The following is a 20,368-nucleotide window of genomic DNA, read 5'->3' as shown; positions in this document are numbered from 1 at the left end:
TCAGAAGCAGCTCCCTCCTACTCTCTGCACAAATGCCAGCGGCAGCAGAGCCGTAGCAGTCTGCTCAGTAACCGTCTGCCCAACCGTGCTGCTGGTGAGTTCCCGTAGATACCTGTCTGAATACGCACATGGCACTGCAAACAACTCTGTTACCAACAGGAGGGCAAAGGCACTGTGTCTCCATGAAGGCAACCCTACGCTACCATGTGGCAAAACATACCTAGAGTATCTGAATGTGCCAGAGGTAATGAAATGTGGATTTGAACAGCACTCTACGTGGTTATTTGCATATGAATCGTCCACCAGAAGATTTGCTAACCTTCCTCCAGTTCCTTTTGCACATCACAAACAGATTTTGAATTATTATACTGCACTCCTACGCACTTGCATGTTGCCAGGATTTCGGTTGGTTAGTATTTTCCCATGCGACCACTATTTTTTTCTTTCAAGAGTAAAGAATGCCATGAAACTTCTTGCATTGATCATAAGGCTGGTGTCTTTTCCACAACAGGGATTACTGTACCTGCATATCCAACCTGAGAAAATATACCAAAATACTGAAAAAAACCTTTAAGTACCTTATGCTTGATCTTGCAGTCCTTATTTAAGGCCCAGCCTGTAATCAGATTAATCTCTTCTGTGCATGCAGCCTATCCCCTGGGCAGAGGCAACTCAGCTGAAATTGAGGTCCTTGCAATAGGAATTCTTTTTGAAACACCCTTGCAATGGAATCTGACAAGACTGACTAACACAATAAAGGAGTTCAAGAACAAAAACCAAAACAGCTTCAGAAGCTGAAAAAAGATTTTAAAAAACCTGTAAGCACATTAGAGAATACAAAAGAGGAATCACCCTTGCCCCAGGATGGGTTTAGTTAACAATGAGTTTGTATCACGTATTTACAGTGTAAAGTGACATATCTTCTAGTACCTTTTACAGGGTTTTTTCATTGCTGCCTATGAAGTTGAGAAAAGTATCTGTAGGTTACCACAAGAAAGTCCAGCAGAGCTTTTACAAATATGACACAAACATCTTTGTAGACAATATACCTGTAGGGTGACAGTGATCAAGTGAAAATTTCAAGCTGCAGTGATTTGGGGAAGTAAAATGTCATCTATTACAAATAAAGTGCAGTGAGTATAAATCATTGCTGGAACATTTGTAATATACTGTGCTTGTACTCGACGCTATGTTTTGACCACAGCAAAATAAAAAGTATACCTTTAAAAGGTAACTCTTCCTGTATCAGGATTCCTTAGCAGGAATGCTGTAGGCACAGATTGTCACACCGGAATCACAGGACACAGAATCCCTATGAACAGATTCTGAATTCATCTCTACTTAAAATCATAAGGGGAACACTCCTGTAGAAAAGCCAGTAATGGCATTTCAACATTCTGTTTTGCACTGCCAAATTACATATTTTAAAATACATCTATAAAAGCTGCAGATCAACCTCAGTGCAGGTAGCAGGAAATAATCCTGGATACACATTGTTATTTCTAGTAAGCCACAAGTCCGCTCCTCAGAAAATGGAGTACTAACAGAATCTAGCTCTTTTTAGCTCTCTTTTCAGACTTTTAAGGAAAATGAACTACTGTGCTGTAAAGCAAAGATGAACTTAGTTCTACAAAATATCTTTCATATCAGTGAACTTGAGTTAAAACATTAAAAATATTAACTTGATTTTGGGATTACAGCTCTTCCTCGCCTAGACTTACTTTTATTAAAATTAAATAAAAGGAAGTCTATGTTCTATGTGAAAATATATTTTAAAATTTTGTTACAGTCATCAATACCAAACACTGATAAGTTGCAGAATTTGTGATACTTCTGCACAAATGATACAGTAATAAAGACCAGACAGGAATAAATAGCAGTTTGTCTTTGACTTCAGGCCCATCATCCTTACCCCATAAAAGTAAATCTTTCCTCACTGTACAAAAGGGTTCACAAGATAAAGTATGAAACAAATATTTAAATTAAATAATTTACATATTTTTCTTAAAGCACCTCTGTAATATAATTTAGTGAAAGTTTATACCTTGCAATTATATTCTTGTATTTTACAAATTGAAACATGAAGAAATGGTATTACATTAAATTAAAAAAATCCCACAATACATAACAATATCAATAAACTTAGATCAAACCCACATATAATTTAAATCTCTAGTAAAAGAAGGGTAATAAAGCTGATTAAACCTAGATAAAAAAAATTATATGCCACTGATTATCAAGAAAGCACTTGAGATACAAGCAAGCACCAGATACCACACTCTACCTTACATTTCAACACTTACTGAAGGATTCAGGTTTTCAGGGAAGGACCAGTATTTGTAAGACCTTATGCTTAAGCAATATCACAACAGCTGCAAATGCATTTGTTAAGTGTAGTTGCAGATTTTCAACTAAGTAACAGGGATACTTTTAAGGAGAGACAGAGCTGAAATTGTTCCTCTGCAGACACAGTACAGGCAGCTACAGCGTAAGCTTCTCCAACTGCTTTGTCCGAGATGGTGCATAAATCGTCCAGGCTTTCCATTAGAAATAAGGAGGAAATTCAAATTTAATAGTATGTGACCTAGCTCTCGTGATGAATAAATCTCCCCAAGTTTCAGCAGTTTGAATAAACAAACAAATGTTTACATGCTTATTATAAGCTCTTTGATTTGCAAACTTGTGCTAGCTCTTTCATGAGAATGGACTCAGTGCAACTGCTGGTATTTCCTAAATCTGTGCAGGCCAGAAATAATGCAAAAATATGCTCTTTGGCAACACTTTAGCTTTCTAGCAGCTGGCTAGAACCAAAGCACAAAGGCACATGGAAATGGCAATTAAATAAAAAAGATTTCTTTAAATGCGAAGAAAGATTCAATTTCTGTATGTGGAAAACGTTCCTATCTATTGTCTGTCAATTTGTGTTTAAAATAAAAGTGGGATTCTGAAATTTAAAAAGGTACAAAGTAACTGATTTTTTTTTAAATGGCAGTTGTGTGCTGTTACACTGAAGACAGTACACCTTTAAAGAAAATATTTAAGAAGGAGATAAAAATTAACATCAGCTTTCCCTAACACTTGACACAAAACCTTCCTTTTTTTTTTTTTCTTCTCCTTTGTCAAAGTACTTAGGGCATCCCAATAAATAAATAAAAAAACCCCAAACAACCCTCAAAAATGAGTAAGCTGTAGGTTCACTGAAAACTTAAGTCGTACCATTGTTTCCTAGGATTTTTCTCTATCCATCTGTTGTCTCTGGTCTTAAGCTACTTGTGGGTATCTGGTTGCTAACCAGAGTTCTTCGGTGCTATGATAGTAAAATAAGTTCTGTTGATAAGAATCAGATCAAAACTATACCTAACAAGCCAGTAAATCTTTAATAATTTTTTAATCCTAAAATCTGATCACTTTATTTCCCTCCATAGAATGGGTATTTTAAAATATTAAATGATCTGTACAAGCTGGAGATGCTGAAGGCTCCTCAGTAATATATCTCAAACTAGTTCAGATTGCAAACTTCAAAAAAACCAAACACAAACTGAGTCATTTTGAAATCTAATTGGCAAAAGCCTGCTGCAGTCACCTACTGAAGTAGCTAATGTACTTCCTTAAAAGTGTAATGTAGAAATTAAGAACTTCTTTTGCCCATTAACACTTGGGAAGTGAATCGTCTGCCCTGTGTCATTCTTTGAAGAGACTGTGGGTACGTGCACCATGCAGCAGTGTGGGCAGTGGAATCTATCCAGAATTTTAGGCTATGTTAACATCTTGTTCATATTTTTGTAATTCAAGGATGCGTTCTTTCCATTTTATTTTCATTAAAGGTCTGCAATTGAATTTAAAACAGAAATTAAACTTCAGTGTCCAAGGCACTAGTCAAAAAATGCTTGCTGGTTTTCCTGAGAAACTTCAGCACATCCAAACTATGGAACACAACTTTGAAATTTTCCTTTTGCATAAATCTAAGCTTTGGGGAAAAAAATTTCAGCTTATACTTTATTTAGAAGATAAACTTAAAACAGTTGGCTATTAGCATTTCAGTATGCCATCACAGAATGGCTGATATTTTGACAATTTTTTTGAGTAAGCAATATTGCATATCAGTTATTTCAATGCTCAATGTCTTATGCCTAAACCCCACAGTTCCTTAGTGAAACATGGCTGACTTGAAGAATAAAGCAGCATCATTGCTAAAATCCTCTTGTTATTTCTGAGGGCATACTATGTACTGCTGTAAGACACAAAAGACAACCTATTTCTCATCTGCTGTCTCCTGGTAAGACCAACAATCTTCTCTTAATTAAGTGTTAGAAGTAGCTGTAACGTAAGCCCTATTCTTCCTGTTGCCGACTGGCGACAGGGAAGGGGAGAGAGTTTTGTGCACGTGTATTTATTGTTTCTATTCTGCCCCAGCTGGTCAGCAAATTTGAGGCCTATGCTTCAATATTTTACACTAAATATATCTGACACTAAAACCTCTGCTAATGACCATCGCCTGGATAAATACCAAATTGCTTTTAAACCTGTAATTTATCCAGTGTCTAGCCATGCCAGCAGGCCTGTAAAGAAACAAATGTTGTGACTAAAATGAGAATCACAGTGTGATGTTCTTACTTTATTGATCTTACTTAATTCTTGCAGTGAAGGTTTAAGATTCTGAAGTCTTCAAACGTGCTACAATAAAACAACTACAAAGTGTCCTCCTGTGCCACTGAAAGATGTGAAAATGCTAAGATTGGCTCCCGAGATCTTTGTGTTATGCAACAAATAGTAAAATAAGGAAATAATAATGTGAAGTTACCATATTAAAAAAAACAAAAAGAAAAAGAAACAGCACAGTGTCTTGCATGCAACTAGCATTTTTGTGTAGTACTCTCTGATAAAAGGTCCTGTAAAGTGGCAAAGTCAAGCAGTTTCCTTATGGCTTATTTTGCATCAGGAGTAAGTACTATTGTAAAACCATAGTTTGCTGTCAGGAACATGATAAACTTACTCTCAACTCTGCTCTCTTTCATAATATTACACAATCAACGCCTACAAATGCAGTTCTTGGTAGTATTGTCACCTTGTCCACTACAGCTGTATGGACAAGGACAAAATTTGGTGAAATAATCTACCTAATACTTCTGTCAACAAGGCCTAAGAAGGAATAGAAAGAAATATATCCGAGTAGATAATTGGAAAAAAATGAAACAGTGTACTCATCAGAAAAGTATAAACAGGTCCAAACAACTCCATACTGCCAAGATACTTGTCAAGAAAAAGGTGCCTTTCCTATACAATCATTTCTTCAGAGTAAGCTATCACTGCACTAGAATGCTACACAGTTGAAATTCTTTTTCTGGGCTAGGATCAGATTTTTCAGTCTCTCCAAAACTCTGGCTAATTCAAAATAGTATTTTCAAGTTCAAAACTGCATCTTGAGCTATTACAAGTTCTCCAAAATACACATGCTATGATATATTTTTCCTCAGAGACATTTTCCTATTTCCTTAAAACACTTTTTTCTAAAGTGTTCCATGGCTTTATCACATTTACTCTTCAAGAAACACCTGAATGGAGCATCTCTATTTTAGATATTTTAGTATTTTAGATAACTCTCCGGATTTTATTTCATTTCATAAAAGAACCATCTTTTAAACATGCTAATCCTAAGGTATACTAATACTAATACTATATGAAGCTGTACTGCATTTCCTGGAATTAAAGCAGCAGCAGATCAAAAGTCTTTCAAATTTTTTAGAAGTGTATGTACAGTAATGTCCAACCATTTGATACACCTAGACTGACTGCTGTAAGAAAAAGTGTTGGTTCTCAGTAATTACCATTAGCCAAAAGTGCATAATCTTTATGATTGTGCATATACCTGGAGAGAATTTGCTGAATTTGTCATATTAATTCTAAAATGACTAAGCCAAGAGGAAATACAATTTTGTTCATTTCTGTTACTTAACATTCTGATTTATTACACAAATATGTATTCCTTACCAATCTTCAAATTTCCAAATAAAAGAACCATTGTAAGACACTTCATGAGCACTATGATCAGTATTTTTCTGCAGAACTCTTTCAAAAGAAGACATAAGATCCCAAACCAAAAGAAGTGTAACACTCCAGTTACCCAGCTTTTAGGTTTTTCATGCTCTGGACTGAGTGAACAGCAGATAACTGTGCAAGTAGTTTTGCTCCCATCTGTTATTAGTATTGCTCTTGTCTTTAAATGTTGTGGAAAAAAATACTAAAAATCTTTAATACATATCCCTGTAGATTTCCTGTAGTAAAGGGTGTAAATGTGCATCAGATTCAGTCTTCTTAATTATCTGAACAAGTTGAGCATGCTCTGTGACAAGTTGTCGGAGGTCAGCCATTTTTTGGAGAAGTTTCGGGAAGAGGAAGATGTCATCAGGATGGTTGGTTTGCAAGTGCAGTTTCAGTACATGCACAATGCTCTCCTGCATTTTTTCAATGTGTCCTACATTTACAAGACCAGGACGATCTGTCCTCAAAACAAACAAAAGAATACATGTCATAATTTTATAATTATTCTTTAAAGTAGGCTACTTTATAGATTCTAAATTGTAGGCTACAGTGTATATTTACATTATACGCTGAGGGCAATGAGCCTCAAAATGAATCGTCTTAAAAAAAAAGAAGAAAAAAAAAGTTTGACCGAAGTTATTTCAATGCCCACAGTTATTGGAGGAGAGATTTCATACTACTAAATACAACCCGTGCTACAAAAAAAAAAATCCCACACCACCCTCTCACCCCAAAAACCAGCAGAAGTATACAGCCTAGGAATCCAGTTCTATATTCTGTATGTCCCAATAACAGAATTCAAACAGTAAGGATGGAGAAAAAAGCATGTGGCTATTTCTAGAGTGTTCTTGAAGTTTGGTAGCAATACAGCAAGACATAAATAACAGGCTTTCACTCTTGGTTCCCATATGTATATTGCCATAGCACAAGTTATTGACAGGACGTAGAGAAGCACCTATTAACGATGTTTCATACTTTCTAGTATATGATCTCATTTTCAGCTACTTACAGTCCTGTAATACCTTCACTCTCCAGATCAAACTTCTCTGTAAGAAGTCTGGGACAACAGACTAAATATATTTCTTGAAAACTTAAGCTAGTTCCAAGGAGAAGGATAGAGGGAAAAAAAAAAATAACCCAACCAAAAACCATTTTGCCTGCAAAGAACTCTCTTGACTTTTGAAAACATCAAAAATCCAATGTATTGTGCAAAAGTAATTCAAGATTTGACGGGAACTTGCTGTCTAAACTAGCACATGAAACTTTTGGAAGTCTACAGATTGTATCTCTCCTTGTAATTGCTGAGGATGCAACCAGGGCAGTGAAACATTCTATGAGTACGGCAGAACGTAGAAAAGGCAGGCAGAAGCAGGTGCTGGAACTTTCTTTATGTTTTGTTTCCCTTTATGAAAATGCTTATGGATAGTTTTGAATTTAACCTTAAATATGAATGTCCTTACTTTCTGGAGGAAAGAAAGGATTACATTTGTGTTCCTTCACTCACAAAGAGTTCAAACAACAGGCATTTAAAAAAGAAAAAACCCAAACCCCATATCCTTAGGTACTATAAAATAATTTAAAAAAATACCATCAGCTAATTTTTTTTAATTATCTAAGTAAGCTGTTTTTTTAAAATAGCCTGTGATATTAAAATCAGAACACAGGAAGTGCACCAACAGAGCTGTGCATTTGTGCAGAGCTCATTACATGATGCAATCAGCACGTGTCAAAGGTGAGCAAAGCTATGATCTGCACCTGCCTCCAGTCTCATTACATAGTATTTTTCTGCCCATTTAGCAGATACAAATACTGTTTCCAACCCAGCCTTAAACATAAAAGAAAAATCCTCCAAACCCCGAACAAAAAACCCACCAACACTCTTCACATCCCACTTTTAAAAACAGAGAGTAACTAGACATCTCTCTAAGCGAGGCTAAACAGTAATTCCAAGCACGTCTACAATTCGGCAAAGCAAAATACAGGATCAAGACTGTTAACAGTTACACAGTATCTTCCATGAAACATGCTAAAAGGGAAAATGACACTGTTAGTGGTAGAATTGAACCTGCAAGAAATATATAAGCTTTTCCATTAAAATTACTAATTCACACGAAGAAAATTTTAAAATGTACTACCTTAAAGAACAAATATGTAGTGCTTACCTCCACAGCAAATGATGGCAGCAACAAAAAGAGATATATCGCTATCATCCAATTCCAGTGCATTGAATTTCATTGCAAAATCAAATTTTGGCTCCATTATATCACAGAATGGCTTTCTCAGGCTTTTCAGGAACTCCCGGGTTATAAAACCATTTCCATAGGCTACCAGCATCCCATCCTTGTTCATCACAGATGCTAACATGGCAAATATGGCTTCATAAACTCCGTATTTTAACAGCGTCACTTGATCATTCAAGTCAAGATTGGAGAAGCCAGGGATAGATTTGGCAAATTCAGTAAGTTCTGTGACAGTCTCTACAGACGTACACTGGCAGCAGTGGAAGATTCGAACTTCTGCTTCCTTGTTCTGAATTCCATTTGCTACCAATTTTGCCACCAGGGTCTTCTCTGCCATACACAAGGTGTCCATATCATGTATGACAAATGGCTACAGAGAAAAAAAAAAAAAACTAATTCAGTTACAAAATAATGGTTATTAATCATTGGTTTCCTAAAGAATAGGAATTTTGATAAACTTTAACTTTCATGCTAATCAGTCTTCAACTATCAATAAACCACAAGTTCTTTCATATTTCTGCATAAAGACAAACCACGTATCACAGAACTACAAACCGCAGTATCTAAGAACAAGTCTGCTCTGCAAACAATGCAAATAGTAAAATGTAAATATGTATGACATATCTTTAATCTAGTTTTATGTAGTAGTTATAGTGAAGATCCAGAAGTACCGTGCTTAGTATGCATATATCCATCTCAGAGCAAGTCCCAGAAGGTTCACAAAAGACTTGTATTACCTTCTCCAGAAGTCCAGGTTATTCTGCCTACACTCCTATCGATTCCTAAACTAACTACACTTGATGCACATCATGATGCTTTCCTGAAGTATCCTAGGGGGAATACAGACAGTCATTTAAATATAGGACAGCATATTTGCACAAGAATGTGAACCCTGTACTACTCTTGCATTTTATTATCAGATTTTCATAGACTATGTCCCAGCTGATCTTCCACAGAAATTCAGCTCATCTTTCTAGCTACAGTTAGCGCTAAGTGATCTCTAAACTCAGAATCCCACTAGAATGTCAGACAACACAAAATTTCAGTCTTGATCATGGTCTTTTCCATATTCCCTTTAGTTTAAAAAGGTACGTGCATTACAAACTGATGAGCTGGTCTCTTAAAACATAAAAAAGCGCATTCAGGCTTTCTAAAGAACAATCAGAACTCGAAAATATTTTGATACATATCTGAAGAGCAGTAATCAAAACAAAGGACAATCCACTACAGAAAAACAACAAAACCCAATGCTTCCCAGCCTACCAGTCATGGCAATTGACATTGAACATAAATCTAGTTCCATGAATGCTAAGCAAAGCACCTTCCCTGTGCTGTTTTGTTCATCTCAGATTAAATATCATGAGGAACACTTGGTGTTCTGTTAGAAACTCATGGAATTCACTTATTTCACTTAGAAAACTGTCAAACATGCTAGTTTCCCACAGTTGTTCACTTTTTAAATGCTTATAGCAACTACACATTCCATCTTACTTCAGCACTTAGAGTTTACAGAACAGAACTTTCTATGTGCATGTGGGTATGAGCAGAAAGTGGCAAAGCAATAAACCCACCACATTTCTAAAACCTTTAAAAGATGTAGACTATCTTGTAAATCTTTTTGGAATTTATCATCATTTCACTATGCGGAAAATAGGTATGGCCAACGACTTAGGAGCTAAATTTAAAAATGATTTTTTGTCATAATGAAAAATGCCAGTTTGTTCTGAAATGAATTATAGTGGTGCCAAGAATTAGGATTCACTTATATCAGCTGTTAATGCACTGTTCAGACACAGATGGATTACTAATTACCAACAACAACCCCCCTCTTGTTTTTTTAATTTTTCTGTTAAAAGGTCAACAGAAAATTAAAATCTCTGTTTTCCCAAGAGATTATGAGATAGATTAAAAAAACTCTCCTCTTCCCTGCATGTTGAAGAATGAGGAAGCAGCTTGTTTGTAAATACTAGCTCTGATTCCTCATTAATTTTTACTTGTCAATTCACCAAGACACATGCAAGGCACTATTAGGTAGGCAATCGGATGACTGACAGCCTCAATCGCATAAATGCAAACACAAAAATAAGGATGCAGTGATCTAGAATCCCTGCATGTATGATACATATTGTAACTTATGATTCTCACATGTGGTAACTAGCTTGAAAAGCACTTTATGCAGATACCTGCTTGGTAAGGGGTTAAAGCATGGTATTTACTGTAGGCTTATGTCAGCTTGTACTCCCAAAAAAGTTTAAGCCTGTGCTTAATTTTACACATCTCTTTAATCCAATGAAGAAGACTGGGATTATTCATACATCTCTCTTTTAATGTAGAAGCCTGTATGCTTGGCTAGACTAGACTATAATGTGTCAAATTCCGTAATTTAGAAGACAGCTCGCTTACAATTTTTATAACACTCATCCCCATAGTTACATGGGTTCTGTTATGGCATATGTAAAACCTCTTCCCTGCAAATTTTTACTGAAATTAAAATTGTTGATAAAATAAGATACTTATCTTCTTCATACAATTAACATAAATCACAACAGAATTTTTTAAAGTATACATAAAGTGAGAGAAGTCAGTGCTTACAATGGTTATACAATCTCATGTGCTACAAAACAAAAAGCAGTTGATAGCATTAGGTAGACCTTGGCTAAATTATCCTGAAAGAAAAATAACTTCTACAGCATATGTGTCTTCACAACCTTGCTTGCTTCTCTCTTTCAAAGTAACCATACAGTAAAGACCAGGAAGGCTGGGTGAGAAAATGGCCACAACTGTAAACAAAGAATTACAAACTCAAGTTTTCTTTCCCCTCCTGCCATTAATATTGTTGTGATTAAAACAAAGGTCACAGAGAGCTCCTGTACACTCTAAAAGATAATGGTATTTATCCTGGCACTTGTGGCAGAAAAACATTATAATTTCTTTTTTCACTGTCATAATAGGAAATTAATTTTGAACCATTTCCCCCACCCATACCAAGAGTTATTCACATTCAGATGTCACTTTTTTTTTTGATTAAGAACTAATTTTCTTTCCCTTGTGTGTCTACTATAATCTAAGGTTATGAGCTTCCATTTACAAGTTAATGACCTGATTTTCCTAAAGCTTCCTGTTCTTCTGATAGTGGCTAAAAGCAACCATATTTACTACAGGTATTCTTTTTGTATATTTCATGTCTGTATTAGCATGATATTTATTTTCTAAAAGATTTGCTTAAGAGATTAACAAATTATTATAATCACCTTATGTACTTGCCAGCTTTACTTTAAAGTTACAGCAAAAGTACTTACTGGATTGTTATTAGTTTTCCCTGCAAGGATGATTCTGGCTTTAACCTTGTTCATATTGAAGTTTTTCAGGTAAGCATCATGAATTCTTTTGGCAAGTGATTTAAGATCTGCCATTTCTGAATCTTCTACATGATTTTCACCTGTTAGAATTTCTGCTTTCAACTTGGCCTTCTCAGACCTTGGCATTCGTCCAAAACGTATTGCTGATGGGAAGACATAATTGTAAAACAAAGGTAAGTTATACAAAACCCTATGCCTTTTACCGTTGCTGATTAGAGCAGTAAGACTTTCTGTCTAGAAAAACTGAGGTAGACATAGTATCTTTATTATGATAAATTAATGAGTGAAAAAATCGCATCCTTTCCAACATAGTCAGTGACTAATTATCAAGACAATATGCTAAACTGAAGGTAATCAGATGTTTCAAAACACAAACTGATATCTGCAATGAGCTAGAATGCATGCCTTTTTCCTTCTACATTACCCAAGTAGTTGTATTTTGTTTTCTCCGTATTGTGTTCTACAACTCCCAACGTGAAACTCAAAGTCCACCTTGGGAATTCTAAAAAACTGAGTAAACTCATGTCAGGAGCTTGGCAGACAGCACACATGCCAGCTGGAGAGCTGCCTGGGGAGTTACTCCGCAGGGAACACTGCAATGGAGTTGGGCCTGAATCCCATTGCTGATTCTGAACATGCTCAGGCATTCAGTTCTTTATGGACTGAATGTTCAGTTCAACATATCTGTACTGTCTAGTGAGAACAAAACAGACCACAGACCCAGATTTATGCCCAAAGGCTATAGTCAACAAAACCTCCTCCTAGACCCAGCATTTTATGCTTCTTTTTTCAATAGATTAGCCCTTCAAGACTGGAGAGGATGAGAATAGAGTTTGCATATCCAATCTAGTCATTAGGATATTCTTTTGAGAGGCAGGAGACATGAGTTTGAAACACCACTGGATACGGAGGTCTCCCAGTTCTTGGGCAAGTGGTCTTGCCATTTAGCAATAAAATAGGTATGTCCACATCCTTCTTCAGTTTCACTTTAAAACTAAAACAGCTCCATTTTAAAAAGGACCTTACCCTCTGATGGTGTGCAAGGTTTCGAGATGGCTAATATAGCTGGTTACTCTTACTGCATTTCAGCATCTAACCAGTGGGAGGACCGAACCTCACTGCTTAGACTGAGCAATTCAGAGCATGTGCAGAATTAGCCCTTCAACATGCCCAAGGAATTTTCTCAAGACATAAGGAGGTGTCTCATGACATAAGGAGGTGACTCTAGGCATGATCTGAAATACAGTTTTGGACTTCAATGGAAGTCCAATGTGGAAGGCCTGTTCGGAATCTGGCTATGGGTCTATTGGAAAAGTGGAAGAGTATCTGCACTAAACTGACACTTACAGTTTTAAGGTTGTGGCTGTAAATCTAGTTCTAGCTCTTTTCCTGAGAGGTATCGCCTGCAAGTTAGCAGTCATCTCCTTGCCCCACTGCCTCCCATGTGTTCGCTGCAGTAAAACTGCTACTATTCCCTTCAGCTGGAGCACAGATGCCCACAGTGTTTTAGTAGATTGAAGCAGCTTCAACTGAATGTTAATTCCTGCCAACCAGCACAGCTCCCTGCTCAACTCCTGCCCCTGAGATGTTACTTTGTTGGCTGACACACTCTTCCCAAGTCTGCTGCTTCATCTGCAGTCTTGCAGAGACTATCAACCCTCTCCCAATGGACCTTAATTTCAGTCAAGGCTCACAACAAGGGAGCCAGACTTCTCCAGAACCAGAAAGTCAACTCTCCCAATGACTCTTGCTAGGACTCTAGACTACAACGTCATAGGCAGCTTCCCCAACCACGCCCCCACCCCAGCTATCTTGACTCCATAGTTTCCTTTGGAAGGTAGTCTCCTAACCCACAGCTTTTCACCTAGCCCAGCATTTTCACCTACTTTTCATCTACTCCCAAGTTGCACCTGCTCCCAAGGTCAGCCTTGACACTATCAGACCTATGGAGGGAAAGCAAACTACTGTCATCTGGCCAACCAAAATGTGCTTTCTCATGGCTTGGCCTCTCCCTCGTTACCAAAGTTGCTTAGCAAGCTACATACTGTGCATAAAACTGCCTTGTGGGTTGAAACTGGCCTGTAAGCCACAGGCTTACCAGCCCTATCTTAAATCATTAACACAAACAACAACATAATTGTTAAACTGGATATCTAAACGCTCTGAATTTTTACCATTCCATTTAACAAGCAACCTACCAGATTCCTGTTTCACAGTCAGCACAGATCTTCGCCCTCCCCCCACACTCCCTGAACCATCTGCCCAAGAGCTGTTGCACTGTAACCTGAAAAATAATGAAGTCTGGTTTCCTACAGATTTCTATCCTACGTCATTCCCTCCCACAATGAGCTCGTTGTTCTCCTCCTACTCCTCTACAATGCCCTTGATCAGAAATCTTCCAGTATTGAAATTTGTTTCAATGGGAGTAATGGTGCCAAAGTTCGGGGTGAAGAAAGCAACTAAATGAATATGGACAAACAGACATCCAGCACAATTGTGTAAAGCTCATAACAGTACATTTGGCAGCTGTGTATCAATTACATCAACTACTCATTAGGGAAACTGGTGTCCCCCGCCACAATCTATACTGTAAAAATCTGAGGTTCGACTCATATGTGTAAGTAAAAACACTATCCAAGTGTCTACTTCCAGAACCAGACTCTGGGTAGGAACAAACAAATTAAGAGCACTCTTACCTACCATTATGTGACATTCCAACTGAAAGGCACTTTTGAAAACGACAGTATTGGCACTTATTACGATTTTTTTTCTGAATTTTGCAGTTGCGATCACATTTATCATAGATGAGTTTTAAACGAATTGTTCTTCTAAAAAAACCCTATAAAAAGTTTGAGAAAACAATACGTAATGTTAAAGAATGTTGGCTACTAAACTTCAATCATACAGGTAAATTTTTTTCTTTTATTGTTTATTGATTTCACTAGCAAAACAATACACAAAGTATAACCTGTGCAAAGGTAAGAATCGATGCAGTGAAGTGGTGTGTATGAAAGCATGTATAGAATGGAAAACACAAAAGGAGAGAGTAGCTCTCAGCCCTCTTTCTTGGGAGAGGACCAAGAGCCTGGAGTACACAAGCAGATTTGCTCTTAAGGATTAAGCAAAACAGTCACATATTGGTTTTGTACACATTCTCTCAGCGTCCTCTGTCAGAAATAACCTTCATCCTTCATATATGTAAGTCATACAAACACACATATTTAACACATCTTTTCTTCATCCAGCAAATGTGAGGGGTACAACACAGCACAGTGTATAGAAAAAGCCAAGGACACAAAAATGAGCATTACAGAAAAGCCTGTAACTCAACAGATCTTACCGTGATGTCTTGACACTGCAATGTAAGGTTAGTCTCATACTATGAAATCATAGGGTTAGCAAATTCAGAGACATTGCAACATTTTGCTTCACATGACATAACAACATGTCATTTAGACTGTGGAACACAACTGACTATGAACTGTCTCCCCCTCTCCAATAGATATTCTAGCATTATTCCACACGATTTATATTCAAATTATCATATTCTGACATTGTGCATGAAAGAAAAATGTACACATATACAATTATTTCTCTCCCTTTATATTATAATTTAGAAAAAAATGGAAAACTAAAATATTAGAAGGAAAAAGAAAAGAATCTTGTAATTCATGGGCCATATCATCCCAAAAATTATACATTAATGATAACATTAATTTGCCCCAGAGACATGCACTGGCCCCAAAACTACAAGAGGTACAATACTATGATTCAGACAGAATGTGGTGGAGATGAGAAATTCAGAATTTGTTACTGTTATAATGGAAATGTAGCAAACTGGCATGCTTCTCAGCCATACTCCCAACACAAATAAAACACTAGTGGAGCAAGTAGGCTTTGATTTTTGGTCACAGTTTAGTGTTTTAAGTTGTTTTAGTGTTTAACAAACTATGTCCAGAAAAGCAGCATTATAATTATCATTGTGAATTGCCCCTGCTTGATGAAGGTCTGGTATTGAGTTATGGTATCCAGTTATGGTATCTGAACAATTTATTTCAGAAAAAAGATCACAGATATGTTTATTATTTAAATAATTGTCATGGCTAGAGTTATATTAATTAAACATTTATGTAACAAATGTTTATCTTCATATAACCCTGTAAATAAAACAACATGATTTAGGTTCTTAAAAAGAAAATTATGACTGTACCTTACAACCTTCACAAGCATGTACTCCGTAATGGTAGCCTGAGGCTTTATCCCCACAAATTCTACATTCAATGTTTAATGCTCCACTGGGTGATTCATCTATGCTACCTGGAGCTGTGGCAAAATTAATGGATGAAGGACTGGATGCTGGTGAAAGGGTGTCTAAAAGAAAAAGGAACACTTCATAAATACTATACTATCAAGATTGATACCATTTCTATACTAAAACCACATAAAAAATGAGCTTATTCTAAAAAATAATCATGAGTTAATAGTCATTAAGTAAACTAAAAATTTGGCCATAAGTGTTTGAAAAATAATTAATATTTATATTAACAGTGCAAACACACACAAAATACAATGTGTACCTTGCTAATTTTGATGAAACATACAACGTCAAGAAACAAAAAGCCTTACTGAAGTAACTCTGATAACAAGAACTAGAAGGGTGATAATGGTTCTTGAGGATTCAATAAATATGCACCACACAAAATAAGAGAAAACCAAGCTATTTTGGTTTTTTCTGTGTTCCATTTTTTCCTTTGAATTTTTCAAATGTTTCTCAATTTGATGTGAACATGAAATTTTTTTATCTCACAACATAAAAGAAGTAACTAACAAAACCTGAATTAATATTTCATTTAAATCAAGGAAATTTTCTTAACCATAAAAATGCACATATACTGTCTTCACAAAGAACGTAAATTTGAAACTGAAAAGCAGTATTCAACATGTATCTGCTCAAGACATTCAACTGCTCAAGACAAACAGTACAAAAAATAAAAAGAAAAAAAAAACCACAACGAAATAGAACGCCCCATGACTTCAAGTTGGTATCACAATATCTGTTCAACCTGTCAATCGCTCTTTCCAGAGAGTTTATTAACAGCTGATCTTGCCATTACATCTTCCATCTCTTGTGCTGTAGCGTTGAGCATCAGATCTATTGCTATGGTATGACAAAAGACATATTCCTAGCTCACGCTGAGTTACACTTAAGATACACTTAAGGTCCCCCTGACTTTTGAAGAGGTACTCGTAGTTTTAAATGATGGTCTAAACTGAGGCCTAAAAAGCAGTTAGACAACTTCTCTTTCTAAAGAGATTTTCTCGAAGTGAAAGCATGCGCCTGCATATCAGTAGAAAGGCTGAACAAATATTAAAAGGAAGGTAATACAAGTGTCTGCTTCTAAAATAATCTAGCAATAGATTAATCTAGCAATAGATTAATCTAGCAGATATTTTACATTTTGATTATAATGGGAAAAGCATTTCTGAATTGTACAATGAAATAAACTCTCCAGACATTTTACTACTAGATGAACATGTTACAAAACTAACACATTCCAACCTTAATTATTTCAATTAATATTTCCACCTTGTTTGAGGAAAATATTTTCTGAGGCCAGAATTTCTTTTATCTTCCATCCTGCAACTTGCACCACAAGACTTCAGCAAATTAATGGGTGTGTTATTTTAACAGAAAGATTAAGAAACACTCATGAATGTAGGTCAGCAAGTATTATGTTGGAAAAAACCTTGGCATAGAACTCAGAGTCGGCATTGCCAGCACTGCCAAGCCCACAGGCATCAGAGTCATCAAGAACAGCCTAAAACCCCAGATTTTTTTAAATTGTGATTTAAATTTCTTTTTACTTGCCTTAGGAAATTTGAGCCTTGAAAGTTTAAATTTTCCATCTTCTCTAACAGCAAAACTAGAACGTTTTGCAATGAACATTGAATACTCAAATTAGAAGGTGACACTAGAAGCTGATCTAAATTATTGTGGGACTTGTACACACATACGCACAAATAATTAAAAAAACTCGTGTCTCAGAAGGACTACATTACAAACCCAGCACATAGTAACTTTTCCTGTAGAAGGCATCTCTCTAATGTGAAGGTCTGCAACCAAAAGTGACCCAAATTGTATTTCTACAAACATTCCTTTGGGCAATAGTGCCAAGAGGCAGCTCTCCCTTCTCCCTTCAAAACTCACGCTATTCGTGTCAACCACTTTAGCACAGAGGTACACCTCGGTTGTATTAATGCAGTTTTTGTAAGGCAAAATAGTGATCACAGCCTGGGAATCGATTTGAAGTAAGAAAACCCCAAAACAAAACCAACCAGAAAGCTAATCATAAACTGCCTAAAATGGCTCTACTGCTAAAAGATTTGTAAAACCACAGTTTCAAAAGGGATACCTTACTGACATTATTGCAGTATCCCATATCACTTCAATTATTTCCATTTTGATCTCTCAACAAAGCTTCTCACAAAGATCTTTTGACTAAAGACTATGTAATGTATAAGCACTCTGAGACTGTTACTTTAACCAGGGTAGAAGTCATTAGCTGAACAATGCTACTCTTGCAAAGGAGGAGAAAACAGCATGTTCAAAACATCAGTACGCTAAAATATACTGGAATTCTAGGTGAGCTTTTAGGGGTTAGATTATAAATTTTTGGCAAACATTTCAAAATACTTTTCAAATATATGTGATTTGAAGAAACTTTAAATAATGGGGAATTCCTTTAGTGCAATATTGTGACTTCCCATATGACTACAATACGTAGTAACTTCTTTGCTAGTAATAATGATTTTTAAAAGTTATTTTGAAAAAGTTCTTGATACTAATGATAATTTAAAACAGCAACTTTACGTTACGGTCATTTTCCAGTGACGTTTGTCTAATAAATTAACGTTAGCCTTAAATATTTTAAGACCATGCTATAATCAGCTTACATATTTCTAGTATCACTTAGTCATAAACAGCAATTATTGCATTAAAAAAGTTTTATAAATACATAGTGATAGAAATTTAAAAGAAAGTTTTATGGTAAACCAAAACTCTCTTACCTGTTATAACTGATCCATCAGATCCTGGACCATTTCCCAGTGACTGGAACTCTGTTAAACTTAAAGCTCCAGAGCTATCATCACCTAGAGACTGAGAGAGGTCTTGAATGTTCTCCATACCTTGTAGGAACTCTCCAGATAAAGGGCTGCCTATATCATCCTCCTCCAAGGGAGTAAGAGGATAGAGCTGGTTTTCAGTGTCCACCATTTTGATCAAGTAGAGCAGTCACTTAAAGCTTCTTTACACTGGTGAAAGAATAATTAAAAAAAAATCCTGTACTGACAATATCAGGATATTTTTTTAAATATTTGAATCAGTTACAGCACACTGAATACATGAATTCTAATCCAATAGTGAAATATTATACAACATTCTGTTGCTCCAGAAGCTTTATAAAACATGAATCATCAACAGGACAGGGGGAAAAAAAAAAACCCATCCCCAAATACTTTAATATGAATTAAAATTACAACAAGATCAATCTGTAGATTGTTGTTTTCTCTCCTTTGCTGATAAAAAGTACATATTGTGTTTCTATAGCAGGCATTATGCACTTCCCACCAAAACTTATAGAAAAATAACAAATACCAATATGCATACATATTATGTTTGAGCAGTCTTTTCTCCCCTTATCTGACAGGTTTAGATATGTTGATTTGTTCTCATCTCTCTTAAATTTGTTCAATAGGTCTTATGACACTGCAGAGAACAAAATACTGTCTTATACTGAAATCTTTGTGGAAGTGGGCCAACCTAATACTTTCTGACCTACTTTGGTCAAAGAACACCTTCAGCAAGAGTGATCCAGCATATACAATCCAATATATCTGTAATTCCTAGAGTTAGTTTTATTTCCTACAGTGAAATAAGTTTTTAAAGTTGCCTTCAAAACTAGCCACCAGTATCATCAACTTTGAGTACCAACACAGATTCCTAAGAAAATGTCACAAATTTTAATTCTTCTTCTATTGACTTGTCAGGTAAGGAATTAGGAAATGTACTGCAGAATGTTACTACTCCTGCATAGATATACTTCTGCTAAAAGAAACTCAGCTTTTACCCCAAGTAACTTGCGTTTGCTCAGTATGCGTACAAACACATACTGCTGCAGTCTTGTCCATGCAATGAATATGCATGGGCAGTTAGAGAAGCTCTGACTGTTACTGTGGTTACTGCTCAACGCTGGCCTTTACAAAGAACACGTGTTCACTGCAGTTTATTGTGAAGCTTGAAACTGCCAATAACTGGCTACATGGGGATGTAAAAATGCTGATTTTACAATAAAAGTGAATGTTATGATTAAAAAAAAAATCTTCCTTGACGTTATTTAAAGTTGCAAATACCAACTAGTTTGATTCCCATGACATTAAACATTTTATATTAAGAAATCAATCCTTTTCTTTCATAATCTGTGACAGATTCATCCTATGAAAATCAGGCATTTATTCTGGAGAAAAAACATATTTTTTTGGCTATGTAATTGACCAAAAGGGTACAGTTAAAAGTAGTACAAAGTGCTGATTACTGCTTTACATACTAATGACAAAAGACAGCCATCACTTGTATTCAGTTATATAAAAAACCCCTTCAAAATATTTTGAAGCAAGATACCTACAATCAAGCCTTTTATCCCCAGGCTGATGGCAAAGTCTGCCTTCAAT

At 36.0% G+C, this 20,368-nt stretch overlaps 1 protein-coding gene across 6 annotated transcripts in view; it reads right to left on the bottom strand.

Annotated features, from left to right (window-relative positions):
- Window positions 1–660: 660 nt before the first annotated feature.
- The window catches only part of PPARA (peroxisome proliferator activated receptor alpha), a 38,718-nt gene continuing 19,010 nt past the window's right edge, over window positions 661–20,368 (bottom strand). For 2 of the 6 annotated variants that reach the window (XM_075507719.1, XM_075507729.1), the window contains 6 exons: window positions 18,707–18,952; window positions 15,849–16,009; window positions 14,339–14,477; window positions 11,579–11,781; window positions 8,202–8,649; window positions 661–6,496 (listed from right to left, as the gene is read on the bottom strand). In XM_075507719.1, coding sequence (XP_075363834.1) covers window positions 6,249–6,496; window positions 8,202–8,649; window positions 11,579–11,781; window positions 14,339–14,477; window positions 15,849–16,009; window positions 18,707–18,914 — 1,407 coding nt within the window. In that variant the 5' untranslated portion in view covers window positions 18,915–18,952 and the 3' untranslated portion in view covers window positions 661–6,248. Of the gene's footprint in view, window positions 6,502–8,201; window positions 8,650–11,578; window positions 11,782–14,338; window positions 14,478–15,848; window positions 16,010–18,706; window positions 18,953–20,368 lie in introns of those variants that run through there. The other 4 variants (XM_075507738.1, XM_075507748.1, XM_075507757.1 and 1 more) reach the window with 4 other exon arrangements.

Source organism: Mycteria americana, chromosome 1 (genome assembly GCF_035582795.1).
Source record: "Mycteria americana isolate JAX WOST 10 ecotype Jacksonville Zoo and Gardens chromosome 1, USCA_MyAme_1.0, whole genome shotgun sequence".
In the NCBI taxonomy this organism is placed as follows: Eukaryota; Metazoa; Chordata; class Aves; order Ciconiiformes; family Ciconiidae; genus Mycteria; species Mycteria americana.
Note: the sequence above shows the minus strand (reverse complement) of the source record. Positions and strands in the feature narration are given on the sequence as shown.